This window comes from Drosophila mauritiana, chromosome 3R (genome assembly GCF_004382145.1).
Source record: "Drosophila mauritiana strain mau12 chromosome 3R, ASM438214v1, whole genome shotgun sequence".
NCBI classification, from domain to species: domain Eukaryota; kingdom Metazoa; phylum Arthropoda; class Insecta; order Diptera; family Drosophilidae; genus Drosophila; species Drosophila mauritiana.
Window position 1 is genome coordinate 8252479 of NC_046670.1, and position 26590 is coordinate 8279068.

The 26590-nt window shown below is 44.1% G+C and overlaps 4 protein-coding genes across 4 annotated transcripts; 2 read left to right on the plus strand and 2 right to left on the minus strand.

Annotated features, from left to right (window-relative positions):
* Window positions 1–46: 46 nt before the first annotated feature.
* On the minus strand, window positions 47–26256 carry LOC117145254 (choline O-acetyltransferase). Its single transcript, XM_033310837.1, has 9 exons — window positions 26164–26256; window positions 25490–25868; window positions 8482–8561; window positions 7217–7408; window positions 2978–3739; window positions 2506–2913; window positions 2292–2438; window positions 2026–2226; window positions 47–1819 (listed from the first exon to the last, which is right to left on the minus strand). The coding sequence occupies exons 1-9, from the start codon at window positions 26254–26256 to the stop codon at window positions 1622–1624; spliced, it is 2460 nt and encodes an 819-aa protein (XP_033166728.1). The 3' UTR covers window positions 47–1621.
* LOC117145966 (vegetative cell wall protein gp1) lies at window positions 4008–4965 on the plus strand. The gene is made up of 2 exons (XM_033311868.1): window positions 4008–4118; window positions 4192–4965. The coding sequence occupies exons 1-2, from the start codon at window positions 4010–4012 to the stop codon at window positions 4839–4841; spliced, it is 759 nt and encodes a 252-aa protein (XP_033167759.1). The 5' UTR covers window positions 4008–4009; the 3' UTR covers window positions 4842–4965.
* Window positions 6132–7163, plus strand: LOC117145967 (peritrophin-55). Its single transcript, XM_033311869.1, has 2 exons — window positions 6132–6216; window positions 6298–7163. Exons 1-2 carry the CDS (start codon window positions 6207–6209, stop codon window positions 6960–6962), a joined length of 675 nt encoding a protein of 224 aa, XP_033167760.1. The 5' UTR covers window positions 6132–6206; the 3' UTR covers window positions 6963–7163.
* LOC117145965 (vesicular acetylcholine transporter) lies at window positions 12904–25576 on the minus strand. Its single transcript, XM_033311867.1, has 2 exons — window positions 25490–25576; window positions 12904–19312 (listed from the first exon to the last, which is right to left on the minus strand). Exon 2 carries the CDS (start codon window positions 18939–18941, stop codon window positions 17214–17216), a length of 1728 nt encoding a protein of 575 aa, XP_033167758.1. The 5' UTR covers window positions 18942–19312; window positions 25490–25576; the 3' UTR covers window positions 12904–17213.
* Window positions 26257–26590: the final 334 nt, after the last annotated feature.

The window sequence follows — 26590 nt, forward strand, 5'->3', positions numbered from 1 at the left end:
ATTAATTTATTAAAACACTATTTATCTTATCATTATTTATTTATTTGTTATCGTATTTACCACTTGGATATTAAGAAGTGCGCAGCTCGGATTCCATGACTGTTTCAAGCGGAAGACGACGACTTATCTATTCTTAGAAGTCACTGAAAATACGTGGCCAATTCGTCCGCGCACCTTATCCAAATCCATATACGTACGAGTATTTTCATTCACCAGCAGATCAATTGTAGGTCAGGAATGATGGTGCTCTTGGTTTGTAATGCATTTATTTCAATTTATACGGTTCGTGATTATTTTTGCATACATTAATTGCGGCTCTTGGCCATATGGAAACGAGTCAAACTTAACGACAGTACAGAACAGTATGGTAACGTAATGGTACACAGATCGAATAATAACGGATACATAGTTAGTTGGATAGTACGTAGTTAACAGTTTAGAAGATAATCATACATATAGTACATATATAGCAACAATGAACACAGCAACTAGTTTGATATAAGTATCTGGTTGTCCTTTAACGTTTCTCATATATTTTCCATTGTAAATAACATACGTATAGTATTTATGTATATAATATATTCTTTGCAGATTATTGACAGCTTTGGATGGCCATCGAAACATCTTTTTATTTTGCTAACGGCTCGAACAGACAAACAAACACACACATAGGTTATATATATGTATCTATATCTTTCGAAATCGTCCTGCGCCGTGGGGCATTATTTGCCTTCCTGGGATGTATGTAAATTTATTGATATGTATTGTTACGTCTCAAGTCTATACGCGTATTCTATATATTCCTCTACATTCTTTTCATTATTCAGTTACGGGTTGTACATACACATATATATATATATATATATATATTCATCCAAAAAGCCTTTAGTTACGGTATACCATTTGCTCTCTAAAACGCGAATATATATGGAAATATATTAACAGACACTATATAATTTTTTTTTGTAATAATTCTTCAAACAAACAACGAAATTGCAGTAACAAGCGCAGATAGTACTTTTAGTATATGCTTTAGCTAGTATCTTTTGTAACGACTATAGAACGTATTTGAAACATAACTTTCGTAACGAAAAGTATTGCATACTTGTGAGCTTGCTCGCCATAATTCGCGGACAGTGGGGTAAACAAGTTCGTAAGCTCTGCTAAGTTAGTTAGTGATTGGTATAACACTCATATTTAATATAGCACAATTAACACACTTAGATAACAGCACTAACAGTTTGCGCATAAAACGGCTCTAAAACATTTAATTGACTAGAGTTGCTCTAATTCAAACTACGAGGATACTTTGGTAACGGATATGTATGTAAAGCGAATGGGTTGCGTATAGTTTCCTAATTTCTTTTTTTTGGTTTTTTTGTCTCAACTTGATAGTTTGATTGACATTAGTTTTCGATTCCGATTTCGTTATCGTTATCCATCTTATTCCTCGGATCCCCACCCCTCGTTGGGTGGCTCGCTTGGTGGTGCTTGGTCACAAATGAAACGCCCGTGTGGTCGCTAGTTACACTTACTTACTTTCGTTCGCTAACCTGCTTAGGTACATTAACTGATATGTTTGTTTTTGGTTTTGGTGGACCCCAATCCTGGCCACTTTCGTCTAGTTTTGCAGTAGATCACGCATTATGTCCAGCGAGTCCTGCAGCGATTTGGCGTAGCGCGAGGCACTCGTATCCTCACAGGAGTAGAAGGCCGAGACGCAGAAGACGATCTGCTCCGGATGCGGATTGTAGGAGCAGCCATAGCCACGTGGCGTCACCGGTCCGTATCCCATGAAGCTGTCCGTAGAGCAGGCCACCTGAATGGTATTTCAAGAAGATCATTATAACGATCCCAAATACATGTATGCCAAGTCCAGAAGAAATCTTCATTCTAGCCGATACCTACATTTGTGCAGCTGATTTGTGCTCAGTGGTGCTGTGGTGCAAGAATTGATTAGGCGGTGCAGAGGTGATAGAGTGCAGAGTGGTGCTTATTTGCGAGGACCTGTTGGCCCATTACTACCTGACTGGTGGAGAGCAGGAAGCACTGCGAGATGTTGTAGGACTCGTCTTTGAACAGCTCGTGCATCTCGCCGGTGACCTCTATGCTGGCCTCTCGCAGACCCAGCAGCGGGATGTCGATGCCATTGCCCAGGATGTTCTTCACCATCACCTCAGTCTGGCGGGCGACGGCGCACCGGAAAAGCTCACGGAGGTGATCCTTCTGTGGGTTGAGGGCGAAGATATATTACTCGTTTCACGGTGGTGGCTTTGCGCTGGAATACCCACACTGTAAATGCTAAACTTGACCTTGCGCGACTCCTCCTCATCCTCGCGATCGCTCTCCAGGGGCACGTTTGCACCCTCACCCTGGCACATGGCCTTGGCCCACTCCAATGCCTCCGTGCTGGCCGCTCTGATGCAGTCCACGCGGCCCTGGAAATGATTATACAGAGATGATGAAACCGATCAACATTTCCTGTAGAGATGCCGGTATACTTACGTGCAGAAATCGTCGAGTGGACGCACTCTCGTAGGTGGCCACCAGACGTCCATACAGCTTATAGTGGGCCAGTTGCAGGGCCAGCTGAATGTACACATCCGGACTGACCTGGCACGATTTGATGAAGGTCTTTCCGTAACTCTGGTAGCGGTACACATAGAAGTCCAGGTCATCGATGCATTTGTCCACACTCTTGGAGGCTTGGGCAAAGCGCACTTGCAGTTGCGGACCCACATGCCACTCCAGACGCTCCGGTGGTGGCAAGTGGTGTTGCGGTAGACCGTTATCCTCGTCCGGATGCTCCTCGATTTTCTTGTAGATCTTCTCCAGCAGCTGGACAACAGCAATGCCCTCGGAACAGGAGTGCTCATAGCACAGGCCCCAGGTTCCATCGGTGCAAATAATGAGCTTGAAAGTTGTGTTAGGTATTTTTAAAAAATTAAATAAATTAAGGAAGTTAAAATTGCATTACCTGCATGGTCTTGTCGAACCAGCGATTTCCGGAGTTGTACTCGCTGCCTCCGCCGTGGATCATCTCGTGGGCCATGTTCGTCTCGTCCCGATCCCCCGCCCGATGAACAGTGGGCGTGGCACCCGTAAAACCGCGCGCATTAAAGTTCCCAGCCAGCGGTTCGTCCAGACAGAGGACCACCTGTGCCGTCTCGATGAGCTCCAGATTGCGTTGATTGCGTTCGTCCTGCTGAAGCATTTCCCGGTCCCGTGCCCACGTGCTCCTCGGCTCGGCGGTCAGCAGACCCACCGGCACTGGCTTAGCTGGCAGACAGGGAGCATCACTGAGGACATAGAGGATCTGCGAGGCGATCTCACTCTCCGACAACTTTCCACGATCGCTGGCCTGCAGCACGACGCAGTACATTTGGTTGCGGCAGATAACCACCACATGGCGATCCTCGTCGTTCAGTCGCTCCCGCGACGGCAGGAACTGCGAGTCCTGCTTAACACCAGGCCGACGACAGGAGCCCAGCAGGCGGTAGTACTGCGCCATGCACAGCGGCTGATTCTTCTCCCGCGAGGCGGCCCGCTCCAGCGGCAGCTCCCCACTGTCCAGCATCTCGCGGTGGCTCAGGATGCCGTCCAGCAGGCGGGCAGCGAAGTGGGCCACGTCGTGGACGGTCTTGAAGCGACGCGGCGGGAACACCATGCCCGGATTCGAGTTGATCGGCAAAGGGATGCGAATGTCCATGTACATCTCGTTGAGCCAGTAGTAATAGGCCTGTTCCAAAACAAAGGACTCACTGTCTTAAAATTTGTTTTTAGTCGACTTTGGGAATAGAATATTAAGAGATATGTTCGAATTCTTTCTGGCCAAGGCCTTACATGAAAATCTTGTTAGTGGTTGATATTTTTCCTTGTCGTGTTCGACACAAATTCAATTAGCTGTGAATTTTTTGGAATTTTTGGGGAGCGGTCTGGGTGTCTATCTCGTAGCATCACGCGGAGATCGCTGATAGCTGATCACTGATTTCTGATTTCTGATAGCAAGATGCGAAGTAGTATAAATAATGGTAAGTGGGCCATTGAAAGAGCAGTACCACAGTTCCCCCGAAGCACCACGGATAACCAACCAAACGGACGCAGCCCAGAGATGAAAGGTAGGATGTGAAAAGATCCCTACAGTATACGGAGTTTCCCTATAAAATATTTATTCTCCTTCGATCCTCCCAGTATTCGCATTGTGCTTCTTGAGCCTGCTGGCTTTGAGCCAGGCCCGCTTGGACTACACGCTGCAGTGCGCCCGCGGCGAGATCAGCATCCGCTGGCCCAGCTACCACAGCAACTCGGAGTACTATGTGTGCCCGAGCGTCTACGGCAGCCAGTTGACTGTCCACTGTCCGGCCGGCCAGGTCTTCACCTTTGTCCTCCAGCAGTGCGTGTCGCCAGCCCACTACATCCCAGCTCCCCCGATGGATGTCCTGCCCACCGCTGCTCCCATCACCATGCACGTTATCGAGAATGCACCACCAGTGATCTCCGCACTGTCTCAGCCAGAGGCCGAGACTCCGGAGCACCATGAGCACCAGGAGCACCACGAGCATCATGAGGAGGAGGTTGAGGCGCACCCCATCCCACCAACCCCGGCCCCAGAGCCACCAACCCCACCCACCGTTGCCATTAAGCCAGCTGTGCCCGTGCCCGGCAAGAAGGTCACGGTCCCCCAGCCCGGCAAGAAGGCCACCGTTCCAGTGCCCTCCAAGGCAGCCATGGCGAAGAAGCCCAGCGCCGCTGCCAAGAAACCAGCTGCTCCAACTCCATCCAAGGCCGCCAAGAAGCCGACGCCACCCAGCAAGGCCCAGAAGAAGCCAGCCGCCGCTTAAATCCCAATTCCAATCCCAATCCTAACGAAGATCGCCAGTTCAATGCCCATCGTTCAGCAAGCGGAATTTCATTCACTACTCTAAATAGCAACCTAAAGTAATTAAATATGTAACTGGCAACGACTTTCGTTCGTTTTCTCGACGGGAATGGGGGCGTTCGGGGGAATGGCATTTGTTGTTTCCAGAATTTCCTTATCGCGGTAGGGAGTCAGAACTGGGTAATTGATTGCGATTTCTTGTTAGGCACGGAATATTTTGATAGGCCGCCATAGACATCCGAATTCGATAATGTGAAACGAAAAGGAAAAAGTGACGAACAGATAGGAGCTGCCAGTGAGAACTGAACAATTGGTGTACTCCGCCCATAAATGGTCATTAGTTGGACACTATCTACTTACACATTTAAAATGCAAATTCTAGAAATAGCAGTGAGAGGTACGAGCTATATACTCGTAGTTGGAGAAGGAAGTCAATTTCAGGGCAACACAAAATCAATGCTATTATATGGCACATTATGGTGACTATAACTAGCTATAAGATATTACTCGAAGGCAGCCCAAATATCGTGGAAAAGTACAAAAGTTCGAGAAAGTTGTTGGTGTATAACACGCATGTTATCTGTTTATTGGGAATACATTATAAAAATTGTAATCAAACCTTTTAATGTGGGAAGTTTTGCAGGTTTAAGATATGATAACTTCGATAACATCGAAATAACACTTTCATAAGTGTACCAATCCAGATACTTTAAGTGATTTCTAAACCTTCAACGAATGTATACCTTAATTATTAAACTGCAATATTTAATGCTAAGAAATCACCATCAGGGTGAACGGAGTGGTTCCCCAGAACAAAACATAGACCTTATGTAGCAACAACTGCTGCTGCTATCTGAATGCCAGTGATAAAGTGCTGAGAACTTGAGTTCCCCAGAAAATATCATGAAGTCATTTACCAGGTAAGAATGGGATCGCCGCCTCCACAGATGATCTGTTCGCGATGCTAATTGACATGACACTCGGAATGAGAAGTTCCTATTGCTTGCTTGCTCACTTGACACCCAGATTCGGAATAGTTTCCGCCCCGTTGTTATCTGGCCGAGATTACCGAGACTTCGGGCCAACGATTCTAAGGCGCAATTAAGCGTCGTGGTTGGTTGGCATTGCTGATTTCAATTTCGCACCCGGTCCGACAAGACACGAATTAATCTAGAAGCGGGCTGATTAAACGTGCCTAGCATGGGCTGCCTCCACATAAAAAGGCTTTCCAGCTGGCTGGAATGCATCAGTGATCGGTGAGCCGAGTTAGCAGCCAGACGCATTCCTTCTCCAGTCGTGCAAGTAACCCGAAAACCAAACCACCAACATGAAAGCCGGTAAGCAGCATCTCACACAGGCCAACAGGATATAGCCAGCCCATCAACCACATTCTCCTCATATTCTTTTCAACCCCAAAGTGATCTTTGTGCTCGCCGTCGTGGTGGCCATGGCCGGAAAAGCCCAGGCCGTATGCGAGAACGATCCTCAGTATACGGAAAAAATTGATCCTGTTGTATGCAATAAGGCAGGATTCAAGTTGCCCAACTACGAGAACGCGACCTTGTACTACCAGTGCACCACACAGGTGCAGTCCGGTGCCTCAGTGCTGACCGCCGTCCCGACCAGCTGTGCCCAAGGCGCCTCCTTCAACTATGCCATGCAGAGATGCATGACCTGCGACACTTACTTCCCAAGCGCCCAGTGCAGCAGTCTGCCCATCGACGTGACCTGCGTGCCCATCGCCACCACTGTGGCCCCCACAACCGTAACCACCATTGCTCCCACCACCGCGTCCACCACTGTAACTACCGCTGCCCCCACCACTGCGGCACCCGGCGAGTCCACCACAGCAGCACCTGGCGAATCCACCACCGTCGCGGTGCCCGTACCACCAACTGAGTCTCCTAGCAGCACCACGGCCTCCGGCAGTGACGACATCATTACCCCCACTGGCACCACCATCTACGTGCCCCAGCCCCCCTCCCCCAATGACAACAATGTGCCCACTCCGGTGACGCCCGCGCCCACAGCTCCTGTCATCAACGACGGTCCTCCGACCGCACCTTCGGCCGGCATCGATTAAGTCCTCGAGTTGATTCTATCCAAAACCCCAAATTTGTTGGCTGAATAAAGTGTTGACACACACACACATTATGAAAAGGAAATCATTTTTAGTTTTTCAACGGCACCAATATAAGTTTAATTACAAGAAATTCTGATTGTAAGCTATCAAAGAGAAAACGAATAGACATATAAACCTGTTTGTTGCCAAAAAGAGCACCTATTTATTTTTGCATTTTTATTTAGATTTCAAAACTCATCACTTTTAATGCTTACCCAGTTATCCTCCGCCTCGCGTTTGTCCAGCAAATACTGATGCAGTCGCGCTCCGATTCCCTGGGGAGCCGAGAACTGCCTGATCAGCTCCTTGGTCCGCTCGAGCTGCGCCGGCGTGGTAATCGGTTCCAGGGCGCGGATATAGTCGGCCATCGTTCCATCCAGTGCTGGAACGGGCACCTTGGGTAGAGTCTGCAAGGATGGAACGGAGTGAGGACAAAGGGTTCTCGATGGGGTTAGTAAGCTGCGTGGTGCTGCAAATTAAATTTTTTTTCTCTTCCACACTTGACATTGCCCGGCTTTTCCGGGAGTTTTCCCCCATTTCCTCATTTGTATGCATGGCAATATCGAGCGTCAAATGGAAAGTTGCCTTGTCCTGCCACCAGCAATACTCGTACAAAAACGTTATGCCCTGGGGAGCCCAATTTCAAATCAAAAAAAGAAAAAATAGAAAAAGAAATGGAATGGCTTGAATCTGACATTGTGCTCCACTCCTTGACATTTTTTCCTTTTCCGTTTTCTGCTTTCCACCCTCGACCGGAAACTTTAATTGAGAGATTTTCTCTAGGAGTTCCCAAGTGGGAAAATCGTTGTGTTTCGATGTCTGCAATCCAATCGATTGCCGGATGGCCAAAGCAGCTGGTTTTGAATGCAGGATTTCTGACTGCAATTTCATATTTAAATGTATCTATCCATCGACCTTGATTTACCTGCTGCGAAAACACAGTTTTCCACTTAACAACGAAACGACGAGGTATCAGCATGTCGCTGACTTCCGGAAACGTCGTGTTCTCCGCTTTCAAAGCCATTGAAACTTTTGTTATATCCGAATACCCAGTCTCTTGTCACTTGTCTTTTTTTTTGGGGGGGTTCCCCTGTCATCCATCGGTTTACAATTTAGATGTCTAACTCTGCTTTTCGGGGGTTGTTACTGTGGCTGCTGTGCTTTTTTTCCAGGTGAGTATGGGGGCGTAGAGGGTAGAGGGTGGGAGGGTGTGAGCGTTGGGGGGTTGGGTTTTGAAAAGGTTGGTTTTTCCGGCTTGTTTGCACGCAGGCAGGTTGGTTGCCAGGAGCTACCCGAGCTCCTGTTGCCATACAAAAGCCCTCGTTATTTGCATTTGTAATTATAACAAACAGGATTAGTCTGTCGTCTGAGCGAGTGTTTGTCTTTGAATTATTCAAGTAACAGTCGAGTTTAGCCCTAGGGCAAATATTTGCTAGAAATGGGGAGGCGAATTCGAAATGGTTTAATCAATTTTACTCACGTCAGGGAATCCAAACTCGTCCACAGACTCGGCCGTTGAGAGCCATTTCTTTGGTATCGACAGAATCGAGTCTTTCCATCCTGAAATAACAAAGAAAACAAGAGCGACGCGACAATCGCTGATTAACCACTTGTTGAACACCAAATTAAATGGTTGAGTAATTTGCCGCAATCGTTACGAACTAGTTAATCACTGTCACAAGCCTCAAGAGTTTTGGGGTATCCGAAATATGCCGACCTTATCGATCGGCTGACAGCCCCACCAAAAAAAAAAAAAAAGATGTATAGCCTATGCGTCACCTAGAGTATTTCGCTTTTTTTTTAGACGAAAATTATCGGATCTCGACAACCCTTAACTTGATTTCCCTTATCTGCTGTTCAAATTCCGTTAGCTCGCAATCGATTATCTCCTCGATGACCCACAACCATATATCGTCCCGCATCAAAACACACATAGATTCGGACAAATTCGTGCTAGTTTGCCATTTATTGTCTTGGCCAGGCTTCCGCCGGCGAAATGCAATAAAATTGGTCAGAGGAAACTGAAAATTCTCGGGCTCAAAGCCAGGCCCATTTCCTTTTGACTGTCCGCCTTCTGGCTCCTGACATACACATAAAAACTTTAGCTGTCATTGCTGTAATTCAGCTGTATAAGCACTTCCGGTTGCCATTGCGCCCGAGTAGCTCGAATTTCCGGCTCAGGCAAGAAGGTCTGGGGAACTTTGGGACCTTTGTGAGCCAAAGACATAAGAATAACATGATGCGCAAGATGCCATACATTGGACGGCCAAAATGAGCTAGAGTAAAACTAAGAGTGTAATAATCAATCCTGTATTTTCATTCACCGCCGATTCATCTGTGAATCACATCCCAAAAACTGCGTTAAAAGAGACCCAAAATCTTTATTAATCGCCGCTGTTTAAGCGCATTTTATCGAAGGTTTTTTGGCGTTTTTTATGACTGTTGTTCTTCGCCCTTTCATCAATTAAACATCATCTATTATTCATCAATCATTTGTTACTAACTTATGGACAAACTTATGTTTATCAACAAAAATTTTTATCAAAGCATGGTTATCCGTACCATACATGGAGCTACACGATCCGCTCGTCAAGAATTCCGCAAACGCGAGCGCAAGCGATTAAATGATTTAAATCCATAGATCAAGTTTACGGGCAGTAAAATAAAGAGCATAGCCCAAAAACAATGTAGAAATTACATTTTTTAATACATTTCCTTTCAAAGGTAACAAGCCTCTTATCTTCACTTCTTGCCACTTAAGGGGACATATCAGCCACTCCAGGGTCAAAGCATTGAGCTCTTTGAAGCACGGCCATCTAGCTTAGTGTAGCTGTTTGATTTCCAGCTAAATCGACCCCACCCACCTTCGAAGTGGCAGGACAATCATAATGTTATTAATAAAATTGTTCTATGGCAATCGGGATAAAAGGAAAACGAGCAGAAACGGCAAACAGGCCTTTATTTCCCTTTGAACCGAAGTGGGGGTAGAGCCACGCGACTCACCCACAACGATGTCAAATTTAATGCAATTTATTATCCTTTTTTCATTATCTCGCTAAAGATGCCCTAGTTGAGCAACTACATAGCTGGCGGAGGTAATCACACAATGGAGTCACGTGGCGGCAATTTGAACGTCCGTTCCTTTGTTGTCCTTGCCGAGCTGGAACAACAGCAACCACAAAATGTAACCTGTCCGGGGTCACCCATCTTAGCCATCTACCCATCGTACCCATCAGCAAATTGTAATAAATTGTATTAGGAAGCGTCGTTGAGAAATTCAAATTAAGTAATTAAAGCTCTGGTTTGGGGCCACTCTTTTCTGGGGTGGCCCATCGCTCATCTCACTGGCTAATGGATTTGGGGTAGCTGTATCTCGCTCGCTTAATAGAGCAAATATCAATTTACAAGAAGTTGGGGGAAAGTTATGGCGCTTGTTACTTTCACTTTGATGTCAAAATATAAATTCCAATTACCAAGTTTTCCGCTGACCAGGACTAGGAAAATACAAAATGAGCCTCCCAAATGAAAATGAATTGAAGGTTGATGGGGCAAGTTACCGGACTTAATGACAAAATCATCTATACTAAATATAAATAAAAAATGTACCAAAAAGTAAAATAATATTAAAATAAAAATAAACTAAAATACTTATGCTAAAATAGAAATGGGTCCCATTTGGTTTCGCTTCACTGAGCTAAAAATGTATCTGCTGCGTCACCTTTAATTGTATGCATTGGCAGCGACACTTTTCCAATTGATTGATTGCTGGCCAGGATTTCTGATTAGCCCGACAGACGGCTAATCAGATATTCATGCATCATTTCGGTGGCAGACACAGCGCAGTTCCGTTTCCGGAACTTGGGGACTTACCCCAAAGTAACGCTCCCCTTTCCTTTTCTTTCCATGTAGCTGTCTGCTTCAATTTGCTCGAATCTGTCAGTTTTGTGCCAACTCATGATTCGATTTGGGCGCAGCCATAACTTTGCGGATAGAGATCGATGCCTCGTTATTATTATGGTTGAATATATTGGATAATGGGAACGGGATGGGATTCCCATTCCCATTATGGGGATGGCGATATGCCGGAGACATTTCACACATTAACGGCGAGGAATCTTGGGCTTAATGCCAACACGCCCCTACTTTAAATGCTGGCCAATAAAACGCGTCAGTAAACCGAGGGCTCATTATTAAGCTGCAAAAATCACGCTCGAATTCATGACATTCCGAGCTGCCCATTCCACAAAAAAGAGGACGAAGCAAGCAGCAACGACGGGCAACTGCTGCCGCCTGTCAGACAATGCGATAAAAATGTAATCCCAATGAAAAATAATGTTTCTGCCGGCATGATTCCAATTTAGCTACAGTCGACCCCAAGCTCAGCCGTAGCTCATTAGGACCAGTCCAAATAGCAGATGCCGGCAACCGGAGCAAATGAAGGAGAAGAATTTAAAAAGGCAAAACAAATCCGCACCCCAAGGAGGCGGCAGGACGAGGGCGCGACACGTTGCGACTACATAAAACACCCGTCGAACAGGCCGGAACCCCAAACCGCAGCCACCAACTGGTACCAGCGTTCGGTGGTGAATGAAGATACACTGGGAAAATAAGAGGGATGAATGCTTAGACAACATTTTGCCAAGAAAAGGTATTAGATATGGAGGTGTATCCATAGAGGTTCGGATTTAATATACATATATAATTCGGGCTTATCAAGAAATGTATTTCAATCGCTTTCAAATTGTTTGTCTTTGCTATTAAATTTTTAAAAATTAATTAGATAAATATGTTATATTAGGAGGTATTTATTTATAAAAGAAGAAATTTTGATTGAATCAAATACTTCCTTCTGTATTTTTGTTTAACTTGCTTGCACTTTAACTTTAATTTTAGTGAGTTTTAGTTTTATCTTTGAAAAGCGGATTGCACTCATACGAATTTTTTTCAGTGTTGGCGGCTGGCGGGGTCATAACATTGTCGGATGTCGAAACAAACGATGAATGGTCGAGTGAATGAGTTTTCCTCCTTTTGTTCGGTTTTGCTGCTCGTAAAGGGCTTTCTTCCATTCACAAGGGTGGACCTGGACCAGGATTGGGGGATGTCGATGGGCATGGTGGGGCTCCCGTCGCCGTCGCCATCGCCATCGCACGCACATCGCAATTGAGCCGTAAATCCTTTACGGTCTTAGCGCCGTTGTTTCACTGCGCTTTTGTGGATATGAGCCGGGATTTTTCTCTTTTCAGCAGCAAATGCCTAGCATACTTTTGTGCGCCAAACTCAAATTAACTGCCGCATTGTGGCATTGGAAACTCTTTTAATTGTTCGGATTGAAACAAGCGGAAAGCGTAAATTGCTTGGGCATTGTGGCGGAGATTGCTATTCTGCTGACTTGTACTTGCACTTGGCCTGCGGTTTGCGGCCAAGCAGTCAGAATATTTGGGCAGACACGCCCGAGAATCGGTCCACCTTTCGTTTGCGGCTGAATCTGTATCTCAGCCTGCGGCATCCACCCCCAAAAATCCGAAATAAATAAGTAGACGAAAGTTGGCTGTTCGTGACTCGGGCCAAAGTTGCTAATGGAAATTGCAAACATAAAATCATTTTCCACACAAATTTCTGGCCCCCGGGGCACGCACACAATTCCCCACCGGAAAGTTCGTGGGTTTTTTGGATGGGGATGTCCATAGGTACACATACTAACCCCCAGAGCTGGGAGATGAATGCTGGAATGCCAAAGTTTCCCAGTTCCGACTTGACACGAAACCAGAAACCAGGTGTACACACAATGCGGCTCGATTTTAATCGAAACAGAAGGTCCCTTTTTTCGCCCACATTAGCTAATTAATTGCATTAATCGTTAATAGATCGGTTGAGCTGCCAGTTTCCATTAAGAAAAGACTCGTTTTTTCATGGTTAACAATTATATTTCAATAGTACATGTTTGTTTTGTGTTGTTTGTCCTCTGTTTCTGTTGTGGTGGTTGGGTGTGTGTAGTATGGGTTGTGGGTGTGTGTTGGGTGTGTCGCTCTGTAATAATGCATTATCTTTCCACTATAGCTCATGCCAATATCTGTATGCTTTAATGTACGTTCGGTTATAATTTTTTCTGCTCGTTCAATTCATTATTCATAGCTTTTTCCAATAGCCGAAAGCAGGCAACTGCCATTCTGAATTCTCTTTCATCGATGCAGTTCAAATACGTTTATAGAGTCATGTGTGCGAGTTTTCTATTTGTATTTTTACCCTTGAACAAATCCGGCAAATGCCAGTTTGGTATTTGTTTAAGCTTTCAATTTTTGCCGACTTATGCCGTGAATGAATCTTAAGGAAAATATACACACATCGATCCGAACTTGAAGTTTTCGAGGCAGTTCCTGCTTCTTTCCCTATTGCTTACATTTGATTATAGAGGGTTTTTTGGGTTTTAGCCATGTTAAGTCATCGAACATCGAACATCGATTCGCTTTCTCGTTCGTTTTGATATGCATAGCACTTAGTTTGCTAAGTTTCGTTTTGGGGATAGTTGAAGAACGTTGTGATATACAGATACAAACATAATTACGCATAGAATATAGATGGATAGACTTGGAAATTGAACAGCAACGTTACAGAACTGGGATTTTGATATTTGGTAAAATTTTAGATACTCTTCTGGCTTGCATTTGCTTAATTATTTGTATTATAATTTCCACCGTTTACCGTTATAATTATTGTTAGATATGTAACACAAACGTCTATAACATTAGCCGAAACAAATTGCAAAGATCTTTGTATAATTTAGCTCTGTACCATCTATGTAAGTATGTACTTGAAACACTTTGACTTCTACCAAAAGGACATTCGAAACTAACAATATGCCTTATATACAATACAAAACCGAACTGGGGGGCATTACATAAGTTTGTGTGTCATTTTATTTTGTCTAGGGTATACAATTAAATTTTCTAAAACGTTCTTCACACGCACAACACATAGAAACTGTCGGAGAGGCAATTCTCATATGAAAAAATATGAAATTATTTTTGTGTGCTACTGGTTTTGTTGCCAAGGTAAAATCCCTATATCATTTAGTATATATTCGATATTAAAAATGAATTTTGTTCATTAATTAATTATCCATAGCGCACAGTTATTGCATATAATTCATAATTCATATAATGCTATTGAACATTCAACACTTGTAATACGCAGAGTATAACCACTCGATTAACTGCTATCGTGTTTAATAATTCATTTTATAAATGTATATTTTACTTATATGTATGTTATCATACATTTCTCTTATGCTTTTATTTTAATATTTATATTTATAATTATTTGCTTGTAACACATACAGTTTATGCGTTCCATTTGCTCTTATTTGTTTAGTAAGTTATTACACATTGCCGGCACTGCTGCACACATATCCTTCAGGCTCTTCACCATCGACCTTCAGGGTCCTCGTCCTTTGAGTACATAATGTGATGGTTATTCCTTAGCTGTATATTCATATATGTATATATTTATTTGTAAACCAAAAGTGGAAGATTCATATACATGTTGCGCTCTACCAAACTTTGGTTAAAACTGTTCAAATCTATTGAAATCTTGAATGCCTGAAATTGTCGTTTTTTTATTTGTTTGACATCTATCTACGTCCAGTTTCGAAAGTCATGTAAAAATCAATCATATGTGAGTGAAAGGAACGGACTAAAGTTAATGTCTTATTATTTTTAAACGGAATTTGAATCCTTACATGACTTTAAGACCTGGCATTTTTGTTTTTAGATGATTGTTTCAAAGGAAACTTATATAAATATTGCTTTTTCGGTGTCTTGTTATACATGTTCATATATATTGTTGTATATATGTTTAGTTAGTTGTTATTAGAATTCTATTGTTAGCTACTTAAATAAAGAAGGTTATAATATGTTACATAATAATATATATTATTTGACTATATTAATTGTTCTGCTTTTATTCATCTTCGCTTTATATATAAATATGTAGTTGCTTTAACACTTCTCTTGTCACCACTACTCGTCTTCGTTTTAATTGATACATTTGATGGGAGATTTTTTCATGAGTTTAATTCATATTATAGTTAGAGCCTTTCTACAGTTTTGTAAATTTGTAGAACTATGTATATATTTTGTAAGTACATATATTTAGTGTCGGTAAAATAGGGAAAATAATGGAATTTAATTAAATATAAAGCTGACAATCCATAAAAACAGATAACGTTGTTGTTTATCTAGAGTATCTAAAACAAAATTAATGAAAGTATCGAAACGAGCATTTTTCTAAAATCTTATGAACGTATTTTGTAACTTCGTCAAAATCAGTGCATTTCTGTTAGTGTATATTTATGCAGACTGCGATCTAACCAATTGATTTCGCTAAATTAATATCAGTGTTTAAATGGCCGTTTGACTGATATGTTTACGGATATAGAAAGTCTGTGATATACTCGCAATCAACTCTAAACTTCGACTAAACACATTCGAAAAGTGTAGATAAATATTCCGAAATCCATATACGCATGCTGAATTGTATATAAAAGATCAATTTACTTATCGATATGACGGATCTTAGGTCCGACTAAATGGTGTATAATATAGGGGCAGTAAACTGCCCTAAAAAGTGGTGCAGTCGAAACGAATTAAAATACTGTATGACTACAATAATCGTTAGTAAATATGTTCATATTATTCAGTTAGGTTTATCTTTATCTTATAGACAAGGTACACACATTTATGCTATGCTATCGAAGATCTACTATGGCGGCAGTTTCCATGGCTGGAACCGCCCATGTGCACATAGAGTCAACAAGCAAATAATAATTGATTGGTAGGTAAATATGAAACTTGAATTTGAATCTCAATTGATTTCTGTTTCCATTGGTTGTTGTATAACTTATGTACACATCTTCATGTACGTCCTAAAACTAGTTGTGTATGCTATCGATATGATACGATATATGTATGTATGTTGTATATAGACTAGTAGCAATAAGTAATATCACTTTTGGTAATTTTAACAGGCGAGCCATCGAGACTCTGATATGTATCGTTACCTTGGTTGTGTCTTATGTTTAAGAAACTTTCAACTCATAATGCTTTTCAAACCGGAAATCATATAGCCCCTCTGGCCGGGAATCCACTCTCGTCCCAAGTCCGCCACAATGACACCCGAAGGAGTTCCTCTTTTTTGTAGTGGGCGTGGGAGGGTTTCGATTTGTGCAACTTGTGATATGTCTGCGATATGGATGCCATTGCTTGTCTAGCGGCGGCACTCGGGCAAAAGTGGTCCTCTGGTCAGCTGAGCTGCTTACACAGCTAGCTTGTATATAGATATATATATATATATATATATGTGTATGCGTGTATATAATATCTGATACTTGTGTGTATACTTGATGGGGCGGGAGTTCGATACCGAGTCCGAATCCTCCCCTTATCAACTATCTATGACTAGGCTTTGGTTTCTCTAGCTTCACTGACTGATAGACACGAAAACGGCTGCATGAGTACTGAGTATAGGGCATAGGCGATCCGATCGGACCGCTCTATATAGCATATATGCGTTATATCAGTGATGGGCATTTCTTAGGCCTGGTAGTTTGGCGGCTTACTTGGATAGGAATATTGGATATTTAGTTTTCAAATTGCATTTTGCCTTGCTAGTTACTGAAACAATGATTTTTATGGCATTTCGAAATAATGGACTGTTCGCATATAATGTCATCTTTACAAATAGCTTGATTTTAGTATTATATTGTATTAACTTCCTTTTTTGGTATTAGCTTTGTTAATTAAAACAAATTCAGTTCGCACTTTCGCTTGCCTTTTAAGTTTTGTAACTTTAAATTGGATTTTAAAATATAAGCTTCCATCCTTTTAGTGTCCTTTAGGTCCATTTCCACATCCAAGTAAACTCAAGTCCTACCTTACCCATCACTGTCCTCGGTTGCTTCAACATTCGTGTATGATACAAAACTTGGTGCGGTGCAAGGCATTAACTAGCTGCTATTTTAACTATCTGCATGTTATGCTCGTTATAGTGTACGTACCACTTGCCTATATTTCTATAGTAATAATATATGTGTATGTGTCTTGTGTCTAGATTAGAGTGGGTTCAACAGAGAACAGAATATTGCACACGGAGGTGTGCAAAAGAACACGATTTAAAACTAGGAGTATCTGTTTTGCTTTGGGCATGTGGGGCAACAGTTTAAAATCCTTGCCTAAAGGGATTCGCTGGGGCGGCAGGACCTCTGCTCTGGACCTGCTGCTGTTGTTGCTGCTGCTGCTGCTGGAAGGGATTGGCCACACGGGGCTGACCTTGCGGGGCGTAGCTGCCGCCCTGCTCCTGGTAGCCCGGCTGGTAGCCCTGATCCTGCTGATATCCTTGCTGGTATCCCTGCTGCTGCTGCTGGTACTCGTACTGCTGGTCATCCAGATTGGTCTCCTGCTCCTGCTGATACTGCTGGCCGTACTCCAGATGGTTCTTGACGCCACCCTCGACTGGCTTCTGGTCGTGCATCACATAGGTCTGGTACTCCTTGTTGGGCGGGTCCTGCATCAGGATGTTGGCCTCATTCTCGAACGGCTTGAAGTCGTAGATGTTGCGTAGCTTTCGCAGCACGGGCACATAGGCCAGATTCGAGAAGGCTATCAAGAAGTTGAGAGCCGTAAACCCAATGGCCTCCACCACTCCGCCGGCGATGATGGGCCCTACGGCATAAGCGATCGAATAGGATATATCCGCTATGGCATAGATACTGCCGTACACCGACACATATCGCACGTCCACCAGATAGCCGAGTGTGGGCAGTAGAGCCGTGTCTATTAGGGCAATTCCAAAGCAGATCACACAGATGGGCAGCATGAGCATCTTGTAGCCACTGCAGAACGGTATGATGAAGCAGGAGAAGCCCTCCAGGGCCAATCCACCGGCGGCCATTAACCACTGGTGCTGCGGATACTTGCGGGCCATCTTCACCGTAATGACCACGCCCAGAACGTGTGGAAAGAAGGCGGGTAGCCAGACCATGCCGATCTTCCAGTTGTCCGTGGTCATGTTGTCCTCCATCCACAGCGAGATGGTGGGCTCCAGGAAGGCCAGCGCCACATTGGACATGGTCAGTGCCCCGGCACAGACGGCAATATAGGGATCCATCAGCAGGCGCCAGATGGGTATTACTTGGTCCTGAACATCCTTGCTTTGCTTCATCGCCTCCTTGACCGGTTTCATCACCAGCAGCAGCATCAGCCCGTCCAGTAGGCACACCAGCGCCAGGATCAGGAAGGGCACTTCCTTTCCGGCGAACTGGTAGAGCGCTCCGCCAAACGGAGGCGCCACCAGGCATCCGAAACTGATGAAGGCCAACGCAATGCCAAGGGCCTGCGAACGCTCGTTCTCCTCGGTGAACCGATCGGCTATCATGGCCAATCCGGCGGTGTCTGCAAAGGCGGAACCGGCTCCTTGCAGGGATCGGGCGAAGAACAGGACACTGTAGCTGCTGCCACAAGCAAAGACGGCCGTGGAGAAGAACATGATGGTCAGGCCGATCATCATGGGCAAATCGTAGCCGATCTTGTCGATGAGGCCGCCCGAAAACGGATTCACCATCAGCTGGACGATGGCCTTCGAGGCGAATAGGATGCCCGTGGCTGAGTCCTGCCCGTGATGATCATGATGCACGGGTATGATTTTTCCCGTGATGTTATCCCTCAACGGCGGAGGCGTCGGCCCGTCATCGAAGCTGCCAATCTCTCTTAAATAGTCGGGTATAATCGGCACTATCACCATGTACAGCATGTTGTCCAGCAGCAGGGCTATCGACACAATCACGAGGATGAGGCGTCGCTGGTTCACCGGCTCCTGGATCTTCTCCCACACGATGTCCTTGACCTCGCGCACCTCCAGGTTGATAACAGGTATTTGGAATGAGGCCATTTTGGTTGCAATTAATTAGTTTCAATTGCTGAGGTGTACAAAGTTCTGATCCAGTTTCTTCGGGATTTCCTCCCCCTCTCTCTTTGTCTCTTCTTTTCCTGTTTTGTACTCTTCTCTGTTGCCTTAAAGCTTTTATGCGCCGATCGGCGGGCCTGCCATTCTTACAGCCGGAAATTGCTTAGCTCTCGCTACAAATATGGCCGCTTCCGTTTCCGCTCCGCTAATTGCCCGCTCTGAGGTGGTTTGTCGTTGCTTGTGGTTAACTGTGTTGTTTGCTCCTGCTCTTGATGTTGTTGCTGTGTGGTTTTACATGTTTTGGTGTGGTTGTTGTAGTTGGAGGTGTACGAGTTGTTGGCATGCCAGTGAACAACCTTTAACGACACAGAAACAAGATTTCGTTAGTCTTTTCTTTAATTTTGTTGCTTGATTGCCGTGCTACATTTATTTTCTTAATTTTTTAGCAGCACTCTCTTTCGCACATGTGCTTCTTTCTCTTTCTTACTCTTAACTAGGATTAGTTGGTTAGTTGGGTCTATTTTATGATTGAAATGTTGTTTCTGTGTTGCAAAAGGCTGCCTGCTGGTGAACAGAAATTGTATTTTATTAGGATTAGTTCGTGGCATTCGCATTGTTTCGATTACATAGGATTAGGGATATCTTTCAGTTTTAGGTTCTTCTCTTCGAGGGACACACATTTCAATCATAAAACGAATACCGAAAAGTACGTGTAAAGTAAATTCTACAATTAATTCATTGAACACATTTGTGGGTCCAGGGTGATTATATAAGGGTGTAGCAATTATTTTAATTGGATTTTGTGGGCATGTAAGCGGAGCCAAGTGTTCTCAGAGCCACGCGGTTGCACTCATCGACACAGTAATTATAATTATTGCTTTTACTTCACAAAAAAAGACCCACTCAACTTGCACGACATCAGAAAATACTTGAATGCGAACAAAAGGGAGCTTAAGTTCACCCAAGCATTGTGTTTAAATAAGGAATACAATTTTACGAAGAGTATCGGTGGACAAGCAAAAACTAAAGTATCAAAATTTTGTTTTTTAAATGTTAGTAAGCATTTGGCATTAATATAAAGAATTATCTGTGAGATCTTAATAATTCATTGTTTTTGTGTAATACAGTCTGGACTTATGCTTAAAAAACAGCCACCTAAGTTCATTAGGGCTTCATGGTGTTAAAAAACTTCCTTTAGCTAACATCGCTGCTGTGCCGGCTATCAATGCCGATCTAATTTCAACATTTATCTACCTTCTAGCGCTCGACGACCAGCCACCCCATTTGGGTAAACATGAAAATACGACGTGTGCTGCGTATAAATATGACCCCTGCCCCACTTTTTTTTGTTGCTACTACTATGTGGCATACACCATCCCCATCCATCCAAATTCAGAGCCGCCCCTTATGAGGCTTTGGTGTACGCGAGACGTAACAAAAACATTTCGTTTTATCATTAAATTTTCATGACCACGTCCGTGTATCTGCTCCAAACCGCCCCGACAGCCGTGGGTTCTGTCCTGGTCACCCACCCACTTTCACCTAGCTACTCTTAAATACATATATTAATATGTATGTATGTATAAATGTATATGGCAACAGCCCCCGGGCTGTCCATGAGTCAATTATGCTTTGCGACCGTGTGGGGCTCTTGCTTTTATTTTTCATCCAGCGACTTTAATTTTTGAGTTTTCTCCATGCATGAGTGCTTTCCCCCAACAACAAAATCCGCTGGAGGAGGCCCGGTGGGTCAGGTGGGTGGACGCACTTGACCCTGGTGCGATGGTGGTGGTGTTGGATCTGGTGCTGGTGGTTGGCGGGCTTTTATCAGCACCAGGGGTTGCTCCTGGGTCGAGCGCCTGCAGCTGCTGCTCAAGTCAAGTGCAGAAACGTGTGCCTACATGTTGATTACAACAGGGTCCCCACTAAACAGACCATTCAATGTATCTCACGTATTTTAAAGGAATATTATAACAAAACATCAGCAAAAGAACCTTGAACGAAGTTATTCTTTAATATACGTCTTTAAGATACATATAATGTTCCGCAACTCAATGAAGGTCTTATCGGAATATTAAAATATTGTTCCTAGCCAATAATCCTTATATGGCATGATAAACAATTATATAAGCTGTTCAAATTTCACAAAACTCGTGCCCATGACAAGACATCAAAAACTTCGCTTCTTTCATTCCTATAAATATTTCAGCATGTTTTCAAAGAAGTTTTATTATATTTACTTGACTGATTATCTATTTGAAAGGAACACACCTACTTATGTCTGTTTATAAATGAGCTAGCAATTTGTATTTACGCTTTTATAATTTTATTGATTTTTCCGCCCTGTCTGGCAAAGCTGCCTGGACAGCTGATGGATTTCCCAGGCAATGCTCGAACATTTATGGAAAATTCGGTTGGCTTGTGGTCGTGAATTTGCTTTGCGTTTTAGTTAGTCGTTTCGCCTGACCTTTTGTTGCAGCTCCTGCTGGGTTTCCTTTTCATCTTCTTTTGGGGTCGAGTGGCAACTTCCGACTGGCTCAATTAGCAGGCCAAGCGTTCATCATATTTTATGCAGCTTCCACCGCAGTAAATTATGACGGCCCATGTGTTTTTCCAGGCTCCGGAGAAGGAAGCCTAGTGTAGTTTCTACTTTGTGTCTCATAAATAATAGGCTAGCTGTGCTGGGGCTTCAGGTGCTGCCTTAAATATTCAGAAGGCTTTAAGTTTTCCAGCTCCAATCCATCTAGGCAAAGCCAAAATTTAATCTTCTGCCAGACAACAAAGGACGAAATGGGATTCTGGGGCAGCAATTGCAGGAAGTGTTTTCTTCTCAGCCAGGCTTAAAGCTCCACCCACTAGCCTTTTCAATGGCAGGATGATCGCCGACTTTTGCCACCCGCCTCGTAACCCTGGGAACATCCGCAGCCTGTCGTCCTGTCGTTTTTTAAGCAACAGCAAAGGATGTTTGCTTTGCGAGAAAGGGGAATGAAATTACATTCGCTTTTTTAGTCCTGGGTGTGCCAGCGTCTGTCTGACGAGGTAATCAGCGTAAAATACAATTTCATTCTGCCCTCGCTCCCCTGAAGGGTAAGACATAAAAAAAAACACTATATCGTGGGCTTCGTTCGACTTGAATTTGCAATGAGATGGCATGTAACTGTGAGCTTTGGCGCTTTGCCATTGCCCAGGCAACGCAGCGAATGCCATTAAAATTAATAATCTAGAGTATATTTCGTTTTTCGTTATTTCGTGCCAATTTCAAAGGTGGGGCAGCAAATAAAATATATCATAATATTTATGGTAAGCCGCACTCGACAAAAGCCGGCGGAAAATCCTCACAAGTGTTAGGTCCGCAATATGGATTTGGATTCGAGATACCAACCCCCATCTTCATAAGTGCTGAACTTGTAAAACTCCCCGCAAGTGGTGTAAGCTGCTTTGTTCAAGTGGCTCGAAGGGTTGAAGTTCTGTTGGGGGTGGGCAGCAGTGCCGTAGTTAGTATGTGGCTAAGACACGTTCCCGAGCAATTGGCTCTAATGAACTGTGACCAGCTAATGAGCCTCACCTTGGCCACTCTTGATCGATTAACTTGGCCAGCGTTGCTAGCGTTACCTTAACCCTCTTCCAACTGCCAAGTGACATTTCTGTTTCAAGTTTAATTGTCTTGTCGCGGTCTTGCGATTCTTGTGCAATCGATTTTACCGGGTTGGCTTTAGCTCGGCTAGTAAAGAACTTTTTTAATTGCCAAAGTTTTTGGGACGAAGGAAAATGTCAATTTAAACCGGGTATCTATCCCCTTTTGCCTTTGTAAGCAACCCTCTGCGCTGCAGGTCCTTGTTTTTATTGCTCTTATTGTTGCCGCGCTGATGTGCTTTTATCAACTCCCAGTGGACACGCAGCCACTTAGCCCGAGGATCCGTACTCCAGTTTCCAGCTGCCCCGAAATGGAAATAAAGGAGCACGAGCGCACAAAGGGCGCCATTTAGGTGGCACTGATGGTACCACGGGGCGTATGGAGCAGCTCCTTTAGTGCGGGGCTGGGGGTGGGGTCTGTCTATAAATCAAAACATTAAATGGGCGGGGCTATTGGGGGAGTGAGCCCCAAATGGTTTCCTTTTTCTCGATCTTCCCCGTGTGGGTGTGCGTGTCTAATGTCCATGTTTTTGCACACATGTGCAGTTTCCACCGAACATCCCTTTTTGGTCAACTGTGAGCGTTGGATTACAAATTGATTTCCACATAAATTACTCGGACTTGCCGCACTCAATGCCTTTATTTTTTGCAGGGTAAAAGTAATTTACCTTTATGTCTCCCATTCAGCAGTTCGTGTTTCAAGTAGTTTTGTGCACAGCGAACAATAGACAGAAGATGATATCTCAGACATCTAAAAATGTCGAACTTCTTCAAATTACAACTGCCAGCCAGTCTAAAGTATGAGATTTAAAGGATATATAACAAACTTTTCGAAGAAATCAATCTAAGCTTTTAATATAGTTACTAGTTACCAGCTGTAAAATTTGAATAGTTCACGCTCGAGAGTATATTTTGCTTTTATATACTAGTATACCCAACTTTTCTCTGCGTGCACTTTTGATTAATAACTGCGATATCGTATTCGTCCTGGCAAATTGCTAATTTCCAGCATCGAACCCAGGTCCTAAAATGTAACCATTTGTAGCTTGGCAAATGCGGAGCAATCAACAACACCATCAGCGGCCCGTTTACGACTTTTGATGTCGCTACTTGGGTGCAACTTCTGGTCCAGATCCAGCTCCTTTCTCCCCCTTCTTCCCCTTTCACCCGCCAGCCCCTGGCCGCATTGTCCCCCCTTCGAATCCTGATGGCTCAATGCCGAGCGGGCAACCCTCGAGATGTTCGGGCGCGTTCTTATCAGACGGCATCAAGACAAATGCGTTACTTGTTTCTCGTTTAGCTTATTACGAGCTACCTTCCTGCCAGCCTTTGTTTCTGGCATTTTTCCATCCCCTCGGGCTGCCGTAGATGGGCAAAAAATATAGGAGGAGGAACTCGGTCTGTAGTTTCTCGGTGGTTTCTGGTGGTGGTGGTGACTGGGTGGTGGTGCGCCCCCTTTTGTTTTGACACGAAACCACTATGAACACATCAGCGTTACAAACGCAAAGGCAAACAATCTAATGACGACGGCGTCGTCTTGTTTGTGTTTGTGTGTGAAATTTATATTTATTGCCTTCATTATGCAGCAGCCGCAGCACCAGAGAAAATTGCTTCCTCTGGCAGGTGGCTTTCGGCATGGTGGCGTTTCCTTTGGCCCATGGATGACAGTAGTGGTAGTGGTGGCAGCCTTGATGAACTCCAGCCGGACCACATTCTACACATTCCACAAGAGGAGGATCTTAATGATTTAATGGGACAGCAGACACAAATTTGATTAGCCGACGCAATCTAATAAAGGCAGTTGTTTGCGATTCTCGGCTAATTGATTCTCAATTGGTGACCGCAGAAAAGTACTAAAACAACGACGATCAGAGGAATTTGGGCATTAAATGCCAATGGAGATTTCTTCAGACTAAATACATTTCCAAAGGCAGTGCTGAAATGGTTTTTTACCATTCGTTAGGAATGGTATAAGTAAGTAGCATTTTAAAATTATCTAAGGAAAGTAACTTGGCTATACATTCATGAGAAGTAAAGTAAGTACTCAGTAGAAGTATAATAATATTATAAAAATGCTTTCAAACTGTGCCATTGTCAAAAACTTTATTAACTACCTCGAATTCTAAGTTTTGGAAAGAAAGAATTGATTTTAAAAAATGTATCTTTAAACAATCCGTAATTTTAATTCGTAATCAACAATCCAAAAAATTCTTTCTCTGAAAGAGCAAGCTTACTAACCCTACAAACCATTTTTAAATATTCAATGAAAATTTTAGAAACTGCAGTAAATTTATTTATTTAAATATTATATATATATATATTTCGTATTTCGCATCGAACTTTAAAAGTGATTTGAAATAGTTTTTAAAACTGCTAGATTTCCAATACAAAAAGTTTTCTTCGTGTGAAATGGCACCTGGACAGTCCGTGGAATTACATAAGAGCTAAAGTCTTTGAGCTTGGGCGGTAGGCGGTCGAACGGTAACTGTTCCATTCCGTTACGTTCCGTTCCGTGTTCCCATGTTGTTCCACGGATACCCATTGAGTGAAACGAAACCTACGAACCTACGGCTTTCGGTTTCCTCGTGCTGTTTTGGGGCCATAAATAAAATGTGTCTACCCTGTGAAATGTGGCAAGTGTCGAGCTCACGAACGAGCTCTCCATGTCCATAAAAATACACACACATAGAGGTGTATATATGTATATATATATATGTAGCCACACTTGTGCGCCAAAGGACAACGCTGATGAGCGGGAGGCCTTTGAGGACGAGGACGAACCACTTGGCCAGCGGGCCCAGTGCTCTAGTGTGCCTGCGACTAGATGTTGTTTAATTTTAATTATGACCCAGCCACGTTATGCAAGTCCCAACCAAGCAGTAACTATGTTTGTTACTCACCTGTGTCGCTCGGTGTGATGTTGCTGAGGCGATGGGTGAGGAATCCTCGGAGATTGGAGACGACGCGCTGCGGCGAGTTGGGCCCGCTGCCAATGGAGAAGCTACGCAACTTGGAGAACAGGGCGGCGGACTCCGGGCCACTGCCCGCGGCGCTGGTGCTGGCCTCGTTGGACGCCACGTTCGCTCCTTTCGGATCCGCTTGGTTTGGCCCCTTTTTTTTCTCTTGTCGGTTGGGATGATCGCCCAAATCACCCAAAATCACCCAAAAGCACACGAAAGCGCGCGGACTTTTCTCGCTGCGATTATGTAAAAGGGCAGCGCGCGCTAATCGATCGCCAAGACGCTCACACCGACGCCAAAACACACACACACTGACACTCTACCCGCAATGCAACCGCAACGCTCGACCGCTCGTTCGCTTGGATTTCCCTGGCTGAGCTCGTCCACAAAAAATGATACTTCTTTTATTTTTTGTTTTTTTTTCTATTCCTGGCTATACAATGTAGCTCCGGGGAGTTCTTTTTTCCAGGCGACGGACGGCGACCACGGCGATACAGCAGCAGCGTGCGTTCAGTCGTCCGGGCAGGAGCAAAGGTAACTTCTGTCTGGCGACGGCTCGCCAAAAAGCGTCGAGCAGCAGTAGGTATTCAGCCTGGAAGGCTGGAGCTCCCCACCTTGCGCCTTCCATGGCGCAGGACATCTGCGCATGCGCCTGCGCCTCCGCCGGGCTTTCGATAGCCAATTGGCTGGCAAATCCTGCCCCTCATCCGCTTGGCCCGCTTCCCGTTTTCCCAGGCCCATTACTCTCGCCCAGTTGAGCACATTTGAATAAGATTCTATTTGAAGTGTGCGGAGAAAATCAATTTCCTTTTGGCCGGTCGCTCTCACCTGTCGGTTAGCAAATGTTGTTAGTTTGTTTGTTTGTGTGTCTTGCGACTGTTTTTGTGCCTATTTTTTGCGCCCATTTTGTCATTGCGTGCTTTTGCGATTTTGCCATTTTTGTGTGGCTTATGTAAGGCAAGTTTGGGGACTTACTTGCTGAGTTTTCCTTACTTGTCCTTCTCAGCCAGGGAAATACACGCACACCGACCAAATGTAATT